This window comes from Arachis duranensis, chromosome 4 (assembly GCF_000817695.3).
Source record: "Arachis duranensis cultivar V14167 chromosome 4, aradu.V14167.gnm2.J7QH, whole genome shotgun sequence".
Taxonomy (NCBI): domain Eukaryota; kingdom Viridiplantae; phylum Streptophyta; class Magnoliopsida; order Fabales; family Fabaceae; genus Arachis; species Arachis duranensis.
The window spans coordinates 85,733,374-85,758,192 of record NC_029775.3 but is presented as its reverse complement, the minus strand read 5'-3'; the positions used below and the strand labels follow the sequence as shown (position 1 = coordinate 85,758,192).

Here is a 24,819-nt window from a genome sequence, read left to right as displayed (position 1 = left end):
CAATACGCCACGGTGCGCTCCCCCATTATGTTAATGAAACCTCCGGACATCAACACCACCTACTCTTTAAGAGAATAAGGGAGCATGGAGGACGTGGCAGAGGCTCTGGTGGCAGGGGAGCACCAAGAATTTTCTCTCATTGTGGCAAAAATGGCCACACAATTGATACATGCTATGTGAAGTATGGATATCCTCCCAATATGCAACGCAAATCAATCCCGGGTGGTGCTGTGACCATAAATAATTCAATTGCTGAAGAGAATGTGAAAATCAGCAAGACTTCAACTCCTAAGGGTGAGAATGGATTAAGCATTGATGGATTATTTTCTGAAAAACAAAAGGAGGCACTTCATTGCCTTATTCCAGCTGAGTTTTATCTCCTACATAAACCCAATGCGTAAGATAATAAGACAAAACAGCACTACTATTTATTGGGTTACTGAAACACAAGCAATCTATACAATGTTCATTTAAGCATCTAAGACTAATTTTTCAGGGAAAATTTCATCGTTTCAAATATTTTTTGAAAAAAAAAAAAAAACAAAAAACAAGAAATGGAGGGGGGAAAAGTTCTAAAATTAACTCCAACATTGTGACTCAAACAAATACAAAATGGCTTTCCCTTCTTATTCTCCCTTTTTTTTCTGATACTGAGATGGACGATGACAGAAAAATATCAGCCACAATTCAAATGCAAGTCTTCTAAATCCCAAAACTTGGATCAAAGAAATATAGCCATAATGCTACTTGATGCACCGTCAGCTGATGATATAAGCTACTTATCAATAAGAACAATGGTGCAGTTCCCACACTCAGTTATACTGATCTTGCATGTTAGGATCATCATCTACTCTGGCACCTTCTAGAAGCAGCAGGCTGATAGAAGTGATTCAACAAAATGTTATGATAGTGAGAACAAAAATTTAAATGAAGAATGAAGTAAACTTGCATATGAAAAAACTGATTATAAATCTAAGATCGCATATTATATATATTTTAAGAAAGATCTCAACACAATAAACTGGAGCTTATTACAAAGTAAACAATAAAATAAAGACTCAAACAAAATAAAGACGCAAGTACTGTACAAAACACTGCACTCTAACGTTAGCACTATTGCAATGTTAAGATATAAAACTATTCGTTTATAGGTTAAGCTTTTGAGAGAAATGGTTTATGACATAAGCTATGCAATTCAGTTCAGTGGAAAATACGACTAGCAATGTTTTAAAGCTACAGATAAATTATCCCCTAGAATGCCTTAAAAAGTCCAAAGTTGCAGAGATTTTTCAGTTGTGTGATCAGATGAACTCACATTAAGAAAAGCTGCGGTTTGCACCAACTTTCTCTCGCAACTGATCATTGGTGAGACCATCTTCCACTTCCGAATCTCTGCTGGAAATCTTAGAAACCAGATTTTCATACTCCTCTTTCAAGCTAGACGAGTCAACAGCCTCTTCAAGGCTCTGCTTAATTTGTTGCACCAAAGCAGCAATTCTATTTTTTGATTCTGTATCAGGTGTCTCTCCAGCCTTAGCAACCTCCAATTTCAATAGTTCAATCTTGCTCTTAATGTTGGATGAGTTCGCCAACTTCTCGATTTCCTTACTTATACCCTCTCTTAATTCTTCTATCTTCGATTCATATCCTAACTCTGCAGACTCCCCTGAGCTGTCTCGTGGCCTTGCCGGAGCAATCTTAACTTCCATGCCGGCCGACTTCAAAGACTCAGCCAGCAGCGAGTCAAATTCTTTATTAAACTCCACAATTTTCTGCTTCAGATCATCATCCAAATCCCTAGAGGAGGATGCCCCGGCAGCTTGAATTTCAGACTTCAATGCCTCGTACTTTTCCTTTATTCTTGGATTCTTCATGATGCCATCGAATTTTGTCTTCAATTCTTGCTCCAGTGCAGAAGTTCGCTTGTTCTGATCTTGCAAACGCTTTACCTTAGACAATTCTTTCAACATGTTAACCTTATTCTCCAGCCTGCCAAAGTTGGGTGCCGTGGACAATTTCTGATCAAACTCCTCCTTTAGCTTTTCTATCTTACTCTTCAGCAACGGATCAATAAATTGGTTATCTGTGTTTGCTTTCACAACCTCCTCCTTTAGTTTTGACATCCTGTCAGACAAGCCAATGGCATTAACTGCCTCAGAGTACTCTTGGTCAACCTCTATTTGCAGTTGCTTTATCATATCATCCAGATCTAATCTCGGCTCAATAGAGGATTCCTTAGAATCCAAGATTTGCTGCTTCAGTTTCTCAACCTCAACCTCTAATTCGGCATCCGAAATCTTATTGGCAATTGGTATATCTTTCTTCTTCATGTTGATTTTCTTCTTAGGTTCTACAGGAATTCCTTCCTGGAACCCACCAATCTTGCGGAACTTAAGCATGCGATGTCGTAGTAGCTCTTCGGTATTCATCTTGGTGAGCTCCTATACAGTTAAAAAATCACAGGTCTAAATATGCACATGCTGTCACATAAATTTCAGTAAACACTTGCTAACTATAAAACTTACATCCATGGCTTCATTGACTGCTTTTTTTATCTGTTGCGAGGTCCAAGATGGATCTGCATGTGCACCACCAAGTGGCTCCTATTGAAAAGAAAGTGAAATGTTTTATTCAATAGATTATATTATTATCCATAAATGTGGAACTGCCTATATTGTATGTATGAAAAGACAAAATCATATCATTAAATTTCAAAACCAGTAGAATGATATTTTACATATATCATATATGAATAGGATTAAGGCCAAAAGGCATAACTCTTGGATTAAAGAAAAAAAGAACACTGAAAGGCATAATTAATCGGATTCTTACAGGGATAACCCCATCTGCAATTTCCAATCGGCACAATTCACTGGCTGTGATCCTCAGTTTCTCAGCAGCCTGCAAACAATAAGAAATATATATATATTATATTAGAGATATATACAATATATATTACAAAATGAAAGAAGAGCCAAGGGTTGGTGCCGTGTATACCTTTGGTGCTGCTTTAGCACTCTTCCACAAGATTGCTGCACATGCCTCAGGACTAATCATGAAAACATAGAGAGCAGATCAGAAGAACAGAACAGAAAACACATTTCTATTCATAAATTGGTTGTCAAAAATACTACAAAGGCTTATTACATATGTGTGCATGTGTGGATAGCTTATTCAAAGACGAAACTTTATGTTGAGTTATTTGAAGCCATCCTAATTTGGATACCAGGCCAATCGTGACTACTGATGTACAATTATGCCGAACCGGCACCGAGTGCAAGTGAGGATCTGATTGGATATTTTCTTTTGGTTAGGAGGTGTGTATGGGGGGTGTGTCTGAGAAATGAGATGGCGGCATATTTTAAGTTGACTTTGGATGGGTAAAGGGCTTCTTGAATACATGCTTCTGAAGTTGATCCCTCACCAGAATTCAATCTTTTTGTAGTAATATACACCAGTTTTAGTCCCATTTCTTCTAGTTTACACCAGGTTCTATCACTACTAAACTTGAATCAGTTTCAAGTACAAATAAGAAAGAAAAGTTGAAACCAGTTAACAGTTTAACCACTTTTTCAAAGTGCTAAATTGAAATGTAGCTAACATGAAAGCAATTTTGCTTAACATTTGTGGTTAATAGGGTTGGTCAATGGTCAAGCTAAGGGTGGTCTTAATAAAACCTAGTATTTATACAAATCTTTCATTCTTTCATTTTTCATATATAAGGTAAAACTATAATAGGGACTAATATTCATAGTCAATTCAAATATAAGAAATTTACCCTTTTCAACATAAGTGTATTTCAGATTATTTTGTGTTCAAAACAACTTATAATGACAATCTTCCTTGTTTGAGAACAACATTATTATCTGTCACCGTGTCACGGAGTAATCAAATTGAAACACCCTGAAATAATAGTACATAGGAGGGGCACGAAATGGAAAATAACTGGAGGGAAACAGTATTAGCTCCAAGGACAATCAAACTAATAACATAAATCTACCACTTTCATCATCATCCCATTATAACTTAACTTATAACCACATTATGTAAAAGTTCTCAACTGGCATAACAGATAATCACATGCAAAGGCTTGCAAAGTTAAGATCATACAAAGAAGCTCTATAAGATTCAGTTAATATGTAATATGCAAAACGAAAATAAGAGGTACGTGATAGAAATAACAATTGCAATATTATGAGTTTCTGAGAGTGATTCAGTGAGTTGAAAATTTAGATCACCTGGCAACATAGAAAACTGCATTTTCAAGCATAAGTAATTTGTTGCCACATCCAATAGCAAGGGCACCACCAGAACCACCTTCTCCAATAACTATGGATATAACTGGAACTTTCAGGCCAAACATGGATCTCAGATTATGAGCAATCGCTTCACCCTGCAGAATGAACAGTAATGAAACGGATTAACCTAGAAAAAAAAGAGAGCTGGCAAGTGTCAAAGAATGTTAAACCTAAGTTTATGACATACTTGACCCAGTTCCTCTGATTTAAGGTCAGCATATGCCCCAGGCGTGTCAATGAAAGTAACAATTGGAAACCCATGGTGATCTGCATATTCCATTAAGCGAAGAGCCTTCCTATAACTGTTTGAATTGAAAATCGACTATCAGTGTCAATCATTCATTAGTAAACTTAACCACATAAATTTAAATTGTTTTTATCATATCTTAAACATAGTTAGAGTTCATAGAAGACATACCCATGTGGAGTTGGCATCCCAAAGTTCCGCTGAATGTTTTCTTTGGTATTTCTACCCTTTTGCTGACCAATGAACATGTACCTTCTACCATCTATAGTCCCTATACCAGTAACAATAGCAGGGTCATCGTAACCTGCTCGATCACCATGGAGTTCCACAAACTGCAATATGAGAAAAAAATGAGACTTCTGTTGCACTAAGTGGGCGTCTGGGAGAATGAAAATAAACCAATAGAAGTATGTGCTACAAATTAGAAAATGCAATAACTAATATATCGAAGCGAAAAACAATGTCAATATTTGGTAGACCTTGTCAGTAATGTTATAGATATGATCAAGGAAAGTCGGCCTGTTAGGATGCCGTGCAATGTTGACCCGCTGAATAGGAGTCAGATGCGTGTATAAATCCTTCAAAGCCTGAAACGAGGAATGGTGAAATGATGAGACCAATTTCCCCAAATTTTTACTGTTTAATACCTTAGAGTTCAGTAGAAAGGGAAAAGGAGTTATTTGAATGATGGGACTCTGACAAGCACAGTACAACCAAGACAAGCCAAAGTCAATAAAACACAGTGAACAACACACAAACACAACATACCTTTAACACAATAATACTCTTCAACATAGAATGTGCAAAACTATAATATTTAATTGAATAAAAGAAAGTTTTCATTCAATGAGGGAATCAGAAAACACAGCAATCACTTAAAAGAAGTTAAACTTTCATTTCTGTGACAAATACATGGGATGAGCGACAACTAAGCAGAGGATATATTAGATATATTAAAAAGGGAAGTGCCAATGAAAAGAGCCATGCTTAACTAACAAGACCAGGTTAAAATATTATAGATTCACTCTGGCAAGTTATGATCAGATCATCAGAGAGTAGCATGATAGGTAAACCAATCTGCCAATAATCATTTCACGATATCTATCGTAACATGCATGACATTCAGCATGTAATTTAATCCACTAATAATCAGTTTATCCCAAAAAAGTAATCCAACTTTCTCAAGAATAACACTAATAACAACTACCAAACCTGCTGGTACTTGGTTTCCAATGAGAGAATCTGATCACTAAAATCCAAACCAGTTTCGTTTGCCATCTTCCGCACCTGTTTATGCAACCATAAATAGAATGAGCATAACCACGATGAAACACGACTAACAAAGTAACTATCACATAAACGAAGCAAAGCGTGCAACACAACCAAACAAAGTGCAAACTGGAAATTACATCTATGATCTTCTTTTGCAGAGCAATAAGGGGCTTCTCGAAATCCAAAGTGACCGGTTTCGGCTTCTCCTTGAGTGGTTTGAAAGGTGAGAGGTGGCTCAGCACCCCGCCTTTCACATTGGGATCAGGGTTATCAGGCCAAGGGTGCTCATGCTTCTTCACCTTCCTCATCTTACAAGACACTGAGAAGTCCCTTTGCTTCAAGGGCAACCTTGCCCTCCCTAAAGTCCTCAAAGGGACACCGCTGAATCCACTTGTTGAACCCCTCAGCAGATCCGAGGCCGAACCGCCGGCAAGAGATGCAGCAGCAGAGGAAGAAGCCATCTCCAATTCTTCAAAATTCCACCACCAAAATGTTAAAAAAAACCTTCAAAACCAAAAATCATGTTACCATCAGTGTAAACACATCCATCACAAAAGATCCCAACTTTACCAATACTAATCAGAAAAAGCCAGAAACGAAATATGAAAAAATCACAAGAAAAACAGTAAAAAAGGGAGAAAACTTCATCTCGATCCAATTTTTTGATGAATCCATCAACGATTTAACCCCCATTTTCACAAAATCAAGGCAAACACAACAAAAGAAGCTAAAAATCACAACAAAACCAAAAGAGCTCCCATAACATTCCCAGGAAAACGAAAATGAAACAAGGCCAAAAAAGAAGCTCCATTATTACCTGCGGAACAGAGAGAAGAAAAGGCGAGAGAGAAAGAGAAGGAACAATCTGGAATGTGATGGAGAGAGAAATGAAGGGATTCTTAAGGGAAGAGAGAGAAAATGGGAAAAGATGGGAAGAACATCGTAGAGATCGTCGAAGTGGGAGAGAGTTGTTGTATGTAGTTGGGAGTGAGTAGCTAAGCTTAGATTGGGGTTTAGAATTGTTTTTATTTTTGGTGTGTCCAAAGGAAGAAAATGGCCAAGTGTGAAAATTATGAAATGGGGGGCGATATTTCTTATGCTGCTTTGTGCTGTTACAATAATGAGCCAGCTTTTTTCGGTTTGGCCGTTAAGCCATACAAGTGAGAACAACTATGTTTAGTGTTATTCTTCCATTTCTTCTACAACATCACGCAAAACACAATAACCCTCGCTTTCATGGGGGTAGTTTCGGAATTTAGCTTCTCTTCTTGCCACTCTCCCAAGGTGCTATGTTGTTTAGTTTTTATTTTGATTGGGGAGGGGGGAGGCTGTGTATTGAAGGTGCTAGTTATTATTACTAATTTACTATTGATGACTTTTGTTGTGTGCCCTTTCACTTTCAACTTTTAAACAGATGTTCTTTTTAAAAAAAAAAAATGGAGTCAATTGTCTATTCAATCTCTGTTCATTCTATTTTTTTTTTTTGATACAACGCGATTTTTTAAATATTTTTTTATTAAGTTCTAACAAAAAACATTGAGTTATCATAAGTTGCTGAACTAACTATTATGTTAGCATATTGAATTGGACATTAGATGTTAACATAGACTCTCAAAATGGATAAAGAACTATGTGTCAATTTTCATATAGAAAAAAAATATCATTTTCATAGTACGAAACATTTTTATATGTTGTTGTTAGTCATTTCTCACAATATATCTGATTTATTGAGCCTTAATATACTGTAAACAACAACAAATAAATGATTCAACGTCTATTTTTGAGAGTAGAAAGGAAGGAACCAATGATAAAGGTAAGAATGCTACTGAAAGCTTTGCGATGAGGAATGGTGATGGTGGATGGGTTTAAGATTAGGTTTCTTACAGAGTGAGAGAAAGGAAGAGAGGTGAATGTTTGTGGTTTTTGTTATAAAAAATATATTTTAATAAAATTAATACTAGCCATAATATAATGGCCACTAAAACTTTTTTATTAAAAATAGTTTTAAATATATTTTAATAAAAATAGTACCAATTTTAATAACAATAAAATTCAAATAGAAATATAAACGAAGATCTCATAAAAGTTCCTGTATTTAGATCCAAAGTAGAAATAGAATATCTGGTCAAAAACAGTTATAAACAGAGAAAACACAAAAAAAAAGAGAAATTGATAGGAAAGTTGTGAACTTTGAGATGAGATCTAAGAACCCAAAAAGGGGGAAAGAGAGGAGAACTTTGAGGAGCATCAGTCGTCACCGAGAAGTAGGACAGCACCGTAGGTCGTCAGTCGTCGGACGTCAATCATTGGTCGTCACTGTCATCATTCGAAGGAGGAGCTGGGAGTGCATCGTGTGTGCTGGGTGGTGCACGAAATTGTGATCTCAATGGCGCCAACAACTTGGTACGCACAATTGTAATATCACTCTTTTTCACAACTTCGCACAACTAACCAACAAGTGCACTGGGTCATCCAAGTAATAAACCTTACGTAAGTAAGGGTCGATCCCACGGAGATTGTCGGCTTGAAGCAAGCTATGGTCACCTTGTAAATCTCAGTCAGGCGGATTCAAATGGTTATGGAGTTTTGATAATTAAAATATAAATAAAACATAAAGTAAAGATAGAGATACTTTTGTAAATCATTGGTGGAAATTTCAGATAAGTGTATGGAGATGCTTTATCCCTCTTGAATCTCTGCTTTCCTACTGTCTTCATCCAATCCTTCATACTCCTTTCTATGACAAGCTGTATGTAGGGCGTCACCATTGTCAATGGCTACTTCCCATCCTCTCAGTGAAAAAGGTCCACTACGATTTTCCGCATGGCTAATCAACTATTGGTTCTCGATCGTGTAGGAATAGGATTTACTATCCTTTTGCATCTGTCACCACGCCCTACAGTCGTGAGTTTGAAGCTCGTCACAGTCATCCCATCCCAGATCCTACTCAGAATACCACAGACAAGGTTTAGACTTTCCAGATCTCAAGAATGCTGCCAATGGATTCTAGCTTATACCACGAAGACTCTAATCTCACGGAATGGAAGGCTCTGTTGTCAGGAGAGGCAACCATGCGTCGTGGACCAGGAATCCAAGAGATACACACTCTAGCTTTCGCAGGTAGAACAGAAGTGTTTGTCAGGCACGTGTTCATAAGTGAGAATGGTGATGAGTGTCACGGATCATCACATTCATCAGGTTGAAGTGCGAATGAATATCTTAGAATAAGAATAAGTATGAATGGAATAGAAAACAGTAGTAATTGCATTAATACTCGAGGAACAGCAGAGCTCCACACCCTTAATCTATAGTGTGTAGAAACTCCACCATTGAAAATACATAAGTGATGAAGGTCCAGGCATGGCCGTGAGGCTAGCCCCCAATGTCTAAGATCGCATAAACTGATCAAAGATGGATACCAAGATGAAAATACAATAGTAAAATTGTTGCTCATCACAACGCCAAACTTAAATTGTTGCTTGTCCCCAAGCAACTGAAAACAAAATAGGATAAAAAGAAGAGAATATACAATGAATCTCACAATATCAATGAAATTTAGTCCCAATTAGATGAGCGGGGCTAGTAGCTTTTTGCTTCTGAATAGTTTTGGCATCTCACTTTATCCTTTGAAATTCAGAATAATTGGCATTTATAGAAACTCAGAATTTTAGATAGTGTTATTGATTCTCCTAGTTTAGTATGTTGATTCTTGAGCACAGCTACTTTATGAGTCTTGGCCGTGGTCCTAAGCACTTTGTTTTCCAGTATTACCACCGGATACATAAATGCCGCAGACACATCACTGGGTGAACCTTTTTAGATTGTGACTTAGCTTTGCTAAAGTTCCCAGTTAGAGGTGTCCAGAGTTCTTAAGCACACTCTTTTTGCTTTGGATCACGACTTTAACCACTCAGTCTCAAGCTTTTCACTTGGACCTTCATGACACAAGCACATGGTTAGGGACAGCTTGATTTAGCCGTTTAGGCCTGGATTTTATTTCCTTGGGCCCTCCTATCCATTAATGCTCAAAGTTTTGGATCCTTTTTACCCTTGCCTTTTGGTTTAAAGGGCTATTGGCTTTTTCTGCTTGCTTTTTCTTTTTCTTTCTCTCTCTTTTTTTGCCATTTTTTCTACTTTTTTCACTACTTTTTCTTGCTTCAAGAATCAATTTCATGATTTTTCAGATTATCAATAACATTTCTCTTTGTTCATCATTCTTTCAAGAGCCAACAATTTTAACATTCATAAATTTCACTATAAAAAATATGCAATGTTCAAGCATTCATTCAGAAAACAAAAAGTATTGCCACCACATCAAAATAATTAAACTAATTTCAAGATAAAATTTGAAATCCAAGTACTTCTTGTTCTTTTGTAATTAAGCACATTTTTCATTTAAGAGAGGTGAAGGATTCGTGAAATTATTCATAGCTTTAAGACATAGACACTAGACACTAATGATCTTGTAATGAAGACACAAAACATAGCCAAACATGAAGCTCAAAATTGAAAATAGAGAAATAATCAGACAAGGAGATTAAGGAATGAGTCCACCTTAGTGAGGGTGGCATCTTCCTCTTGAAGAACCAATGGTGCTCTTGAGCTCCTCTATATCTCTTGCTTGCCTTTGTTGCTCCATCCCTAGTAATTTTGGTGCTCATATCCTTAGTTGCTCCCAATAGTTGTTGGAGGAAAATGTATCCCTTGAGACATCTCAGTGATTTCTTGATGAGGGAATTTCTCATGCTCTTGTTGAGGTCCATGAGTCGGCTCTCTTGTTTGCTCCATCCTCTTTTTGGTGATGGGCTTGTCCTCTTCAATGACAATTCCAGCTGAATTGCATAGGGATCACCTTTTTCTTGGCCACAACTTCATAGAAGTGGTCTTGATGGGCCTTTGAGATGAATCTCTCCATCTTCCATGACTCGGAGGTGGAAGCTTTTGCCTTTCCTTTTCTCTTTCTAGAGGTTTCTCTAGCCTTAGGTGCCATAAATGGTTATGAAAAAAATAAAAAGCAATGTTTTTACCACACCAAACTTAAAAGGTTTGCTCGTCTTCGAGCAAAAGAAGAAAGAAAGAAGGGGAAGAAAAAGAAAATGGAGGAGATGGAGGGAGATATGTGATTCGGCCAAGAGGGGGGAATGTGTTTGTGTTGTGTGAATATGAAGGAGTAGTGAGGGATTTATATAGGGGTGAGGGTAGGGTTGGGTTTCGGTCATTAGGGTTGGGTTTGGGAGGGAAAAGTGTTTGAATTTTTAAAGTGAGGTAGGTGGGGTTTTTGGGGAAGAGATATAGAGGTGATTGGTGAAGAGAATATAGGGAAGAGGATATGATTTGATTGGTGAGTAAGAGAGAGACGGGTAGGGTAGGTGGGGATCCTGTGGGGTCCACAGATCCTAAAGGATCAAAAATTTCATCCCTGCTCTTATTAGGCGTACAAAATGCCCTTGCTGTGCAATCCTGGCGTTTAACGCCAGACGGCTACTTATTTCTGGCGTTAAACGCCATCTTTTATTCCTTTCCTGGCGTTAAACGCCAGGATGCAACCTGTTTCTGGCGTTTAACGCCAGATCGTAGCCTGTTTCTGGCGTTTAACGCCAGTCTGGTGCTTATTTCTGGCATTTAACGCCCAGAATGGTGCCAGACTAGGCGTTAAACGCCTATTCTGCTACCCTTACTGGCGTTTAAACGCCAGTAAGGGTAGCCTCTAGGGTGTGCTGTTTTTAATGCTATTTTTTATTTTTCCTAAATTTTTTTGCAGTTGTTTTTGTGACTCCACATGATCATCAACCTAAAAAAAGGAAAATACATAGATAAATAAAATTGGGTTGCCTCCCAATAAGTGCTTCTTTAATATCAATAGCTTGACAGTGAGTTCTCATGGAGCCTCACAGATGTTCAGAGCATTGTTGGGACCTCCCAACACCAAACTTAGAGTTTGACTGTGGGGGCTTTGGTTGACTCTGTAGTGAGAGAATATTTTCATGCTTCCTCTCCATGTGTACAGAAGGAGAACCTTGACTCCTAAATACAAGGTAGTCCTCATTCAATTTAAGGACCAACTCTCCTCTGTCAACATCAATCACAGCTTTTGTTGTGGCTAGGAAGGGTCTTTCAAGGATGATGGATTCATCCTCATCCTTCTTAGTGTCTAGGATTATAAAATCAGCAGGGATGTAAAAGCCTTTGACCTTTACTAGCACGTCCTCTACCTGTCCATAAGCCTTTTTCATGGATTTGTCTGCCATCTCTAATGAGAATGTGGCAGGCTGTACCTCAAAAATTCTCACTTTCTCCATTACAGAGAGTGGCATTAAGTTTATGCCTGACCCCAGGTCACACAGAGCCTTTTCAAAGGTCATGGTGCCTATGGTACAGGGATTTAGGAATTTACCAGGATCCTGTTTCTTTTGAGGTAAAGTGTGCTGAACCTAGGTATTTAGTTCATTAATGACCAATGGAGGCTCATCCTCCCAAGACTCATTACCAAATAGCTTGGCATTCAGCTTCATGATTTCTCTGAAAAACTGGGCAACTTGCCCTTCAACAATGTCTTCATCTTCTTCAGAAGATGAATAGTCATCAGAGCTCATGAATGGTAAAAGGAGGCTCAATGGAATCTCTATGGTCTCCAGGTGAGCCTCAGATTCCTTAGATTCCTCAATTGGGAACTCCTTTTTGTCCAAAGGACGTCCCAAGAGGTCTTCCTCACTGAGATTTACGTCCTCCTCCTCCTCTGTGCATTCGGCCACACCAAGTAAGGTTATGGCCTTGCACTCTCTTTTGGGGTTTTCTTCTGTATTGCTTAGAAAAGTACTAGGAGGAGTTTCAGTGACTGTTTTACTCAGCTGGCCCATTTGTGCCTCCAAATTTCTAATGGAGGACCTTGTTTCATTCACGAAACTTATAGTGGCCTTAGATAGATCAAAGACTATGTTTGCTAAGCTAGAGGGACTCAGCTCAGAATTCTATGTCTGTTGCTGAGAAGATGATGGAAAAGGCTTGCTGTTGCTAAACCTGTTTCTTCCACCATTATTAAAGCCTTGTTGAGGCTTTTGTTGATCCTTCCATGAGAAATTTGGATGATTTCTCCATGAGGGATTATAGGTGTTTCCATAGGCTTCACCCATATAATTCACCTCTGCCATTGTAGGGTTCTCAGGATCATAAGCTTCTTCTTCAGAAGATGCCTCTTTAGTACTGTTGGATGCATTTTGCAATCCATTCAGACTCTGAGAAATCATGTTGACTTGCTGAGTCAACATTTTGTTCTGAGCCAATATGGCATTCAGAGCATCAATTTCAAGAACTCCCTTCCTTTGAGGTGTCTCATTACTCACAGGATTCCTTTCAGAAGTGTACATGAACTGGTTATTTGCAACCATGTTAATGAGTTCCTGAGCTTCTGCATGCATTTTTTTCAGGTGAATAGATCCACCTGCAGAATGGTCCAATGACATTTTAGATAATTCAGATAGACCATCATAGAATATATCCAAGATGGTCCATTCTGAAAGCATGTCAAAGGGACACTTTTTGGTTAGTTGCTTGTATCTTTTCCAAGCTTCATAGAGGGATTCACCTTCTTTTTGTCTGAAGTTTTGAACATCCATTCTAAGCTTGCTCAACTTTTGAGGAGGAAAGAACTTGGCTAAGAAAGCCGTGACCAGCTTATCCCAAGAGTTCAGGCTATCTTTAGGTTCAGAGTCCAACCATACTCTAGCTCTGTCTCTTACAACAAAAGAGAAAAGCATAAGCCTGTAGGCCTCAGGATCAACCCCATTGGTCTTAACAGTATCACAGATCTATAAGAATTCAGTTAAGAACTGAAAAGGATCTTCTGATGGAAGTCCATAAAACTTGTAATTCTGTTGCATCAGAGAAACTAATTGAGGCTTTAGCTCAAAATTGTTTGCTCCAATGGCAGGGATGGAGATGATTCTTCCATGGAAGTTGGAATTTGGTGCAGTAAAGTCAGCAAGCATCTTCCTTGCATTGTTGTTGGGTTCGGCCATGTCTCCTTCTTTTTCGAGATTCTCTGTAAGGTTTTCTCTGGATTGTTGTGCTTTAGCTTTTCTTAGCTTCTTCTTCAGAGTCCTTTCAGGTTCAAGATCTGCTTCAGCAAGAATGTCCTTGTCCTTGCTCTGCTCATATGAAAAAGAAGAGAACAGAAAAGAAGAGAAATCCTCTATGTCACAGTATAGAGATTCCTTTATGTGAGTAGAAGAAGAAAAGAATAGAAGAAGGAGGAGAAAAATTCGAACACAGAGTAGAAGAAAGGGTTCGAATTTTTTTAGATGAAGAGAAGTGTTAGTAAATGAATAAATAAATAGAAGGAGATGAGAGAGAGGAGTTTTGAAAATTGTTTTTGAAAAATGGTTAGTGATTTTTCGAAAGTTAAAGATAGAAAGTTGTTAGGTGGTTTTGAAAAAGATAAGAAACAAACAAAAAGTCAATTAGTTAGTTGAAAAAGATTTGAAAATCAATTTTGAAAAGATAAGAAGTTAGAAAAGATTTTGAAATTGATTTTGAAAAAGATATGATTTGAAAAAAAAAAGATATGTTTGAAAAGATATGATTGAAATTTATTTTGAAAAAGATTTGAAAAGGGAATTAAAAAGATTTGATTTTTAAAATTAAAATTGATTACTTGACTAACAAGAAACTAAAAGATATGACTCTAGAATTTAAAGATTGAGCCTTTCTTAACAAGAAAGTAACAAACTTCAAATTTTTGAATCAATCACATTAATTGTTAGTATAGTTTTCAAAAATTATGAAATAAAATTAAGAAAAAGATTTTGAAAATTAATTTTTAAAAATTTTTTGAAAAACATGAAATAAAAATGAAAAAGATTTTATTTTGAAAAAAATTTTGAAAAGATAAATTTTTGAAATTGAAATCTTGACTTAACTAACAAGAAACAACTTATTTTAAAAATTTTTGACTAAGTCAACCCAAAGATTTCGAAATTTATGAGAGAAATAAGGAAAATATATATTTTTTATTTTTGAATTTTTAATGAGGAGAGAGAAAAATAACTAAATGACTCAAAACATGAAAATTATGAATCAAAACACATGATGCATGCAAGAACACTATGAATGTTAAGATGAACACCAAGAATACTTTAAAGATCAAGATGAACATCAAGAACTTATTTTTGAAAAATTTTTAAGAAAAGAAAAACATGCAAGACACCAAACTTAGAGATTTTTCATGTTTAGACACTAATAATTCAAAAATACATATGAAAAATAACAAAAGACACAAAACAAGAAAATATGATGATCAAACAAGGAGACTTACTAAGAACAACTTAAAGATCATGAAGAACACCATGCATGAGTTTTCAAAAATTTTTGAGAAAAATAAAAATATGCAATTGACACTAAACTTAAAATTGACTCTAGATTCAAACAAGAAACACAAAATATTTTTGATTTTACGATTTTATAATTTTTTTGGATTTTTCGAAAATTATTTTTAGAAAAACGAAAAAGAAGAATTTTTTTGTATTTTTCGAAAATAAGAAATAAAAAGCTTAAAAATAAAATAAAATTACTTAATCTGAGCAACAAGATGAACCGTCAGTTGTCCAAACTCGAACAATCCCCAGCAACGGCGCCAAAAACTTGGTGCACGAAATTGTGATCTCAATGGCGCCAACAACTTGGTACGCACAATTGTAATATCACTCTTTTTCACAACTTCGCACCACTAACCAGCAAGTGCACTGGGTCGTCCAAGTAATAAACCTTACGTGAGTAAGAGTCGATCCCACGGAGATTGTCGGCTTGAAGCAAGCTATGGTTACCTTGTAAATCTCAATCAGGCGAATTCAAATGGTTATGGAGTTTTGATAATTAAAATATAAATAAAACATAAAGAAAAGATAGAGATACTTATGTAAATCATTGGTGGGAATTTCAGATAAGTGTATGGAGATGCTTTATCCCTCTTGAATCTCTGCTTTCTTACTGCCTTCATCCAATCCTTCATACTCCTTTCTATGGCAAGCTGTATGTAGGGCGTCACCGTTGTCAATGGCTACTTCCTATCCTCTCAGTGAAAAAGGTCCTCTACGGTTTCCCACATGGCTTATCAGCTGTTGGTTCTTGATCGTGTAGGAATAGAATTTACTATCCTTTTGCGTCTGTCACCACGCCCTACAGTCGCGAGTTTGAAGCTCGTCACAGTCATCCCATCCCAGATCCTACTCGGAATACCACAGACAAGGTTTAGACTTTCTGGATCTCAAGAATGCTGCCAATGGATTCTAGCTTATACCACGAAGACTCTGATCTCACGGAATGGAAGGCTCTGTTGTCAGGAGAGGCAACCATACGTCGTGGACCAGGAATCCAAGAGATACACACTCTAGCTTTCGCAGGTAGAACTGAAGTGTTTGTCAGGCACGTGTTCATAAGTGAGAATAGTGATGAGTGTCATGGATCATCACATTCATCAGGTTGAAGTGCGAATGAATATCTTAGAATAAGAATAAGCATGAATGGAATAGAAAACAGTAGTAATTGCATTAATACTCGAGGAACAGCAGAGCTCCACACCCTTAATCTATGGTGTGTAGAAACTCCACCGTTGAAAATACATAAGTGATGAAGGTTCAGGCATGGCCGTGAGGCCAGCCCCCAATGTCTAAGATCACATAAACTGATCAAAGATAGATACCAAGATGAAAATACAATAGTAAAAAGTCATATTTATACTAGACTAGTTACTAGGGGTACAGAAATGAGTAAATGAAGCAAAAATCCACTTCTGGGCCCACTTGGTATGTGCTTGGATTGAGCATTGAAGCTTTCACGTGTAGAGGTCTTCCTTGGAGTTGAACGCTAGTTTGTAACTTGTTTTTGGCGTTTGACTCTGCTTTGCAACTTGTTTTTGGCGTTAAACGCCAGTTTACGTCGTCTAAACTCGGGCAAAGTATGGACTATTATATATTGCTGGAAAGCCCTGGATGTCTACTTTCCAACGCAATTAAGAGCATGCCATTTGAATTACTGTATCTCCAAATATTATATTTCAAGTGTAAGGAGGTCAGAATCCAACAGCATTAGCAGTCCTTTGTCAGCCTCTGAATCAGATTTTTGCTCGAGTCCCTCAATTTCAGCCAGAAAATACCTGAAATCACAGAAAAATATACAGACTCATAGTAAAGTCTAGAATTATGAATTTTGCTTAAAAACTAATAAAAATATACTAAAAAGTAACTAAATCATACTAAAAACTATGCAAAAACAATGCCAAAAAGCGTATAAATTATCTGCTCATCACTGGGAGACTGGGAGTGGGAGAGAAGATGAGGTCAGGGGTCAGCATGGGGAGTGGGGACTTCCGGACTGGGGAGTGGAGAGTGGGGACTGGGGGAGTGAGGCTGAATGGCTGAGGGAGGCAGGGAGCTTGAAGGCTGAGGATGAACTGAATGATGAATGACTGAATGCGTTGTTGTGTGTACCCCCTAGCCCTAATTGTATAATGTGTATGATGACCCGGCCGGGTCCGGGTGAACCTTGCTATGGTCTGTCCCGGTTTCACTCCCTTCCCAGATTTTATTTCTTCTCCCCGAGTCACTTCGAGTCTGGGTCTTCATCGTCCAAAATGCTTTGGGCCCGGGCCGTGTGCACCCGTACTTGCCAATTCAATTATTATATCACAATCATAATCATAATCAAACATAATCATAAGCATAGCCAAGATCGAAATCAAAATCATAATTCTTTATGTTCACATTTATCACAAGGATAATTATCCTCAAGCCGTGAGTGGGATAAAACCATCGTCCTCACCGTGGACGGGACAAAACCACCATTTCCAAAAAATAACAACGTACTGAGCAAGTAGGACTATACCACCATCCTTACTAGGCAATCAATTAATATCAGAATTCAAATCACTTATTGGCATCTTTTCTTTCAAAAATAATATTTTGACCCATTTATTTTCAATAATAATATACTAGGTCCACATCATGCCAAAACTCACATTCCTTACTCATTTTATCTTTAAATTCAAAATCAGGTTCACATACCCTTTAGAAATGCAATCAGACGTTATACTCTATTGTCAAATCACAAAACATATCGTTCACTTCTAAGCTTTCTTAAACTGGTCCAAATAATGCTTAGATTCATCCTAAGACTTAAATTACACTTTAGGTCCATAGTGCATTTCTGATCTTATTAATAATGTCTCATTCTTTCAAATTAATCCGAATATTAGAAATCTTAAGCCTCAATAGTCTTAATACCTCAACCGACCCGAGGAGAATTTACAATTATTATTCACATTAATCAACTACAGTCGCAATCCTCAAGGTAATCATAAAAATCAAAACCTTTAGAGACAAAAAGTTTAAAACTTATTAAAATTGTACTAATTGCTCTTACTTATAATCTTAGAAAATTTTGACCTAATCTCCCCTAAAGCTGGGCTTAACCACCATTAAAGGTTCCCTCAAATCCAACCAACCTCATACTATTTATTTCACCATTCTCTAACATCAATTCAAACACTAATTTACATCCTTCGTTCTCATTCACAAAGCCATAAAATCAACACAATAATCAATCACTCAATTCCTTTTATTGAAATCAAAATCACACACTAATAGCTCATCAAGTCTTTGTGAAATGACCATATTCAATCCTTTAGTTTCAAACCAACACAACATGATTAATTTGGATTCAACTTGCTTTTCAAGTTTTCATAACACAATTATAAATATCAAAATAGAATCATCATTCTATAACACAATATTCTCAGCAAAAATCAACCATAAAACTCAACCAAATTCAAGCCTAAGTCATACTCATCTATGTCACCCTTAGCTTCCTCTAACTCTTTCTCAATAACTAACTAAATATCAAGTTTATCTCATTCTTTATAAATTTTCCTAACCAAAGTCAATAAAAACTCAAATGAACATTCATCAAAATTTTATTTTCAGCGAATTAAACAAATAACCATTGCCACTCTCATCCAATGATTCGATTAATAATTAACCAAACTCTGTTTATCTTTAACCAACTTTTATAGAAATTTCAGTAGAACTTTCCCTAAAATTCAGATATTTCTATCCTTCAAGGATTAAATATGAATCAAATCACTCTCAAACCCTTCTCAACCATTTCAAACACCTAACCGTTCTCAACATGAATATTCTTGGCTTATTATCTTTAATTATCTTTAAGTTATTAAATTTTCATATATTATGGCAACAAACAAATTGTTCAAGTCTTAATCTACCCACTAAGAGACTTCAAGAATTTTGTTACTAATTAATTTTATTATTAAAGCATTTAATCCCTTTTTAATCTGTTATCAATTTCATTCAATTTTTTCAAAACAGTCAAATCTGATCCAGAAGACTCACACATTCACAAAAATATATTTTTCATACTAATATCGATTTATGACAATTCCTTGAATAAAAAATAAGTTTAAGAAAAAGTCCATACCTCAATTAAACAAAACTCGTAAAATTTGACGCGACAAACTCCTTTTTATTCTTATTTCGCAGCAGCGGCAGCAATTTTGACCGTTCCCACAGCAGCAATATCATCAAACACGGATTACGGTTGTAGTTCTAGTAGTTTGTAGGACTTTCCGCAGCAGTTAAGGATGGCAGTGGGGCGAGTAGGGGCGGATTTTTGCCCTCCTTGCACTCCACTACTACCCGCCCTACCCCTACCCGCGGGTAGTAGCTTGCCTTACCCTAACCCGCCCCACGGGTACCCGTCCCGCCCCTATAAAAATTAAATAATATTTTAATTTTTACACATTTATATATAAATTAAGATACAAACAGAAGCAACAGTGTCAAATAACTTGAAATTAAAAAAAATTAATGTTTCATTACTATAAATTTAATAGTATAATAAAGAAATTGCATCAAAAGAGTCTTCAATGATTATTCTTGAACACTTTTCATATCTTCATCATCATTAAAGGTTTGAAGGTCAAGATTCAAACCTAAAAATCAAAAGAGGTAGAAATTAATAAATTAATTAGTATTATGTAAAAAATTAACATAAATAAATATTAAGTAATAAAGGAAACAGAAACAAACATTAAAACAGAGAAAAAAGGAAATAGATTAAGGTGAAATGCAACCTGCTCCTAGTATTCCTTTGCATATTGCTTTGCCCTGTTGTAAATGAGCTTGCAGCTCTCAACTCTCTTCTTTTTTGCAGCATTAAGCTCCTCCTTTTTCTTCAAGGCCCATTCCTCCTCCCTCTTCTACTTCTTAAGCACAGACTCACGAATAATTGCTTTCACCTCCTCATCCATCTCTGCCATTCATTCAAAATAAAATCTCAGTTATAATTAATATCCAACAAAGAATTTATTAGTTTCAATTATTATACTGACACATTTCAGCTCCAACTCAAAAGCTAAATGTTTAATGTTTCAAATAAGAAAAATACATGCTCTCTTAAACAATAAAAAATAGGTCCTTTCAATGTGTTTTAACAATGAAAATCCATTTACATCAAATTCATACTAAGAACAGAGGACTTCCAATGTTTTTTTAACAATGATAATCTTATTTTCCACACAACATGCTGAATACAAGCTAATCAGATCATGAGATATAATAGGAATAATACGGACAAATCAAACGAGCGATAGAAAAGAAATGAAGCCGAAGCAAGGAATGAAAATCAACATAATTGAATGAGACAAATAATGAACAAGTCATAATCATAAAAATAATACATAGAATTAAATTAAAAAAATGGGAGTTTGATTAGGAAAGCATTGAAGGAATCTTTTAGGAGTGTAGTTTCAAGTAATATTTCTTATGAAAATGGAAAAAAAGCTTTAGCACCATATGTTTTGCCTTATTCATTTATAACTTAAAAGCAGCATAATCCATAACTGCATGTTGCATCCAAAAAGAAAATTGTTGCAGATGAAATGAATAAAAAATCAGATTTACAGATTTATAGATTTAAAACATCAACAACACAAGATAAAAAATCAGATTTACAGATTTAAAACATCAATAACACAAAATCAAAATTCAAAGCATCAACAATTAACATCACAAAATCAACCATCAACACCACAAAATCACATTATCAACTATCAACAACAATTATAAATAATATTATGAGTCTAGTTTAACTATTTTAACATAAAAAATAAATTATAAAAATTAACATAAAAAGAAACTGAAGAAGAGAGTCGGAGAGGAGTGCTTACCAGTTAGCAGAAAGACGATGAGGGAGAGGCGACCAGAGACCAGAGATCGCAGACTAGAGAGGTGAGCTGGCGAAGACAGTAACGGTGAGAACAGTGACACTAAGGAGAAAAGTGGGAGCGACGCCGATGTGAGCTCGATGAGGGACAGCGGCAAGGTGACCGACGGTGGCTGTGACGACGCCGACCGGCTACAATGACGGGCGAGCTTCGACGGCGACTGACTGGTGGTCTGGTGCAGCTGAGGAGAGGCGGTCGGCCTTAGAGAACAGCTGAAGAGGGCCGCATTCTTAGAGAAGAGAAGAAGTCTGAAGAGGTGTGATTGTATGAGTTGAGGGTTGGGATTTGGGAACTAAAGGTAAGTGGCGGTGGGTGAGATATGAAGATTGAACCCTAATCCCAAAAATTATGTATTTATATATGTGCACTCCGGGGGTGGGTAGGGACGGGTTTATCCTGAACCCGACCCCGCCCCGCCCCATTCAACAACCCGCCCCGATATGAACCCGTCCCAATCTGGGTCGGGTTTAAACCCGACCCGACCGGGTAGGGGCGGGTCGGGTACCCGTGGATTCGGGTTCTGCTGCCACCCCTAGCAGCAGCAATAGCCACAAACGCAGCATGCAACTACGGTAACTCAACCCTAAGACATTAACGTCGTAAAATTCTCAATAATTTATAATAGAACACTAAGAACAAGGGTTCTGAAATAAGAATACTTATTCTAACTAAGGAGGAATGATAGAATGGAGCAGCAGCTCCGACGGTGTTTTTGGCAACCATAGCACCGTTTTCGGTGGCCAGAATCACGAAGACGCTGTCTGAATAGAACCAGAAGGAGCGGCGGCAACCCCAAGTAGTTCCGGCTAGCTCCAACAATGGCGCATAGCTTGATAGTAGCCTCAACTAGTGGTGATGGCGACGATGACGCTTCCCGCAGCAAGCCCTAACAGCGGCGGCGACTTCTCAAATATTTAATAAATCTCTCCGAAATTTGAATCAAGTTAAACATTGTTTGCATAAACACAAATCCCATTCGCACAAAACACCAATATATTCGATGCGGAAACTTCATCTTCTCCGATCCTTCCTTTAAGCTTGGGCTTCTCCTCTGTAAGTCACGCTCTCTCTCTCTCTCTCTCTCTCTCTCTCTCTCTCTCTCTCCTCTGGCTCAACGATGGCAACAAGACGTGGCAGTGTAACACCCTACCATACAGAGTCTTATGCTTAAGTCATAATTCAGAGATGGCAAGGTATTACGACCTGTAAAATAAAAATTTAGTACGTATAGTAGTATGAATGATTGATTATAACTAGGAGCCTTTGTAGAAAAAGAGGTAAACAAAAATCGCAACTCGAAAGTGCAACACTCCGATCGATAACGTAACGAACAAGGATAACCAACGCGAGATTATATATATGCAAAGGAGTGTCAAAAACAGGAATATTAAGACTCAAAATCCAGCTACGAAGATAACCGGCCCGAGCATAGCAATATATACATATGATAAAATAAGGAAAATCCCAAAGGAAACCCAAAGGGACACAAATACAGAAACCTATTCTCCAAAATCTCCCATAAGAGGAGTCATCACAGTTTGTATTATTTAATGGAGATAAAAGTATCTAAGCAAAACATATAAACCAAAACATAGTCTCGAGAACAAATGGTCTTTGCAAATCTAGAAGTCTCCAGCATGCCTCAGCGGGAAACCTCACGTCCTGCATCTGAAAACCAAAAAATTCGCATGGGTGAGAACCAGAGGTCCCCATCATGGTAACAACTTCTACATATATAATACATAATACTAGAGGAAAGCCAAAGGCAATCCTAGAACTTCCTCAAGATAATTCAAAGCTTATAAACAAGCTAAACCATAAAGGGCATTTGACTAAAGATCCTTCAGTCTAACTAATACTTCCCTTTCCAATTCCTTCAGACCTCCCAACCACCAGCAGGAGTATAATGTAGCAAACACAGTTATATCAAACAAGACATATACAAATAGGAATAGATAAGGCATTTAGACAATTAGCAAGTAATATGCAGTCAAATAGGCAATCTCAAACAATTCATATAGTATGCATATGATGAATGCCTGTCCCTAGTGGCTGATGATATCATCTGTCGGTTAAAGAGCCAACCTGACAAGTCCTGGTAGCTAACCATTGGACTGTCCCTCTGTCGCGCATCCCCAACTCGAGTTATACTCATCATAAACTTGATCATAATCATAATCCATATCCATCACCCTCACTGGTGAATATTTACGGGGCCGAGCTCATCCGGGTCAGTGCCTGGTCACACTTACGACATAGGGTCAAAAGAGCTTCGAGTCTTAACTTGGAGCACGTGGTGGCTAGCCACTGCTTCCTTCCAGGGAAACTCTCATCTCCAACAGTGGAAGTGCAACATTCACAATTCATTCAACAGCATATATGCATTTATACTTAGCCATAACCATGGCTCCGCCGTAACACGGCAAAAATCTAGCCATCCGGCTCACGGTTAAATCCATAACCAGCGAATTAATTAACAATTATGGCCCTTCGGCCCATGGCATAACAAGCACTTCCACCACCATCCTCCGCATCTCATATAATCATCTTTGATCCTCATTGATCATTCATTTTCCCTTGCTTCACTCGCAAGTTACCACATCCCCTAGCTCCTTTTCTCATTGCTAGGCATATCATAATGATTTAAGACATAAGTGGTGAGATCGGAGGCTTAGAAGTATGAAATTTGACTTTTAAAACTCAAAAATCAACTTGGGATGAAAACAGGGCCACGCGTACGCGCACCCCACGCGCACGCGTGGATGGCTACAAAATTCATTGATGTGTATGCGTCATGCACGCTAACGCGTGGATTGAAAAATAGCCAAGCGATGCGCACGCGTCCGCCACGCGTACGCGTGGGTGCTCTCGTGCCCTAGGCACAAAACTGGCACAACTCTCTGGAAAATGGCTGGGCATTGAGTGCAGCACATCGGCGCGCCCACGCACAGCATGCGCACGCGTGGATGGTGCTTTTTGGAAGAACGGCGCGTACACGCCAAGTGTGCCTACGCGCGAGGGGTCATTCTGCTAAAAATTTTCTAAGTTAAAAGCTGCAGAATTCACAGATTCAAACCCGAATCTTCCAACGGACATAACTTTCTCATTTTAAATTGTTTTTCACCCGTTCTTCGAACGGCATGGACATCCCGAATCCAATTTCATTTCTAAACAAATTTGGCACAAAATAGAGATCCGTAGTCCAAGTTATATCCCGTCAAAGTATGCCCAAAAACCATATTTTCATACAAAACCACAAAGTGCCATTTTCAAAACAAGCCATTTTCAACTATTTTCAAAATCAATCAAAACATGCCAATTTCATCCCTTTTCTAAGAAATCAATCAAAATATATCAAATTCAAAATCAAGCCTCTTCAACTCACACATTGACACTTTACCACAATTCACCAAAATCACTATCCCATTATTTTAACCCACTTCACCCAAGTGGTTCAAACTCAAACACATTGACATATCATATACTCTTCCTCATGCCAATTTTCAACAACACCAATTCCAATAAATCATCATTATACACAATCAATATCATACTCACCATCAACATGGTTCTACCCACAATTCAACCATAATCAATCATCAAGCATATATCACAATATGCATATTTCTCATACATCATACCATTAAGGCATCAATAATCATTATCACATATATGACCACATCATATATTTCAACCATTCAACAACATCAACA

General features: G+C 37.4%; 1 protein-coding gene across 2 annotated transcripts; it reads right to left on the bottom strand.

Moving 5' to 3' along the window:
* Positions 1-406: 406 nt before the first annotated feature.
* LOC107484825 (acetyl-coenzyme A carboxylase carboxyl transferase subunit alpha, chloroplastic) lies at positions 407-6,990 on the bottom strand. Of its 2 annotated transcripts, none has more exons than XM_016105366.3 (12): positions 6,635-6,990; positions 5,955-6,321; positions 5,758-5,832; positions 5,025-5,132; positions 4,717-4,877; positions 4,486-4,600; positions 4,239-4,393; positions 2,998-3,049; positions 2,833-2,901; positions 2,526-2,603; positions 1,316-2,441; positions 407-876 (listed from the first exon to the last, which is right to left on the bottom strand). In XM_016105366.3, exons 2-11 carry the CDS (start codon positions 6,276-6,278, stop codon positions 1,317-1,319), a joined length of 2,262 nt encoding a protein of 753 aa, XP_015960852.1. In that variant the 5' UTR covers positions 6,279-6,321; positions 6,635-6,990; the 3' UTR covers positions 407-876; position 1,316. The 2 variants fall into 2 exon arrangements, with proteins under 2 accessions (XP_015960852.1, XP_015960854.1); XM_016105368.3 differs by having other exon boundaries at positions 5,955-6,286.
* Positions 6,991-24,819: the final 17,829 nt, after the last annotated feature.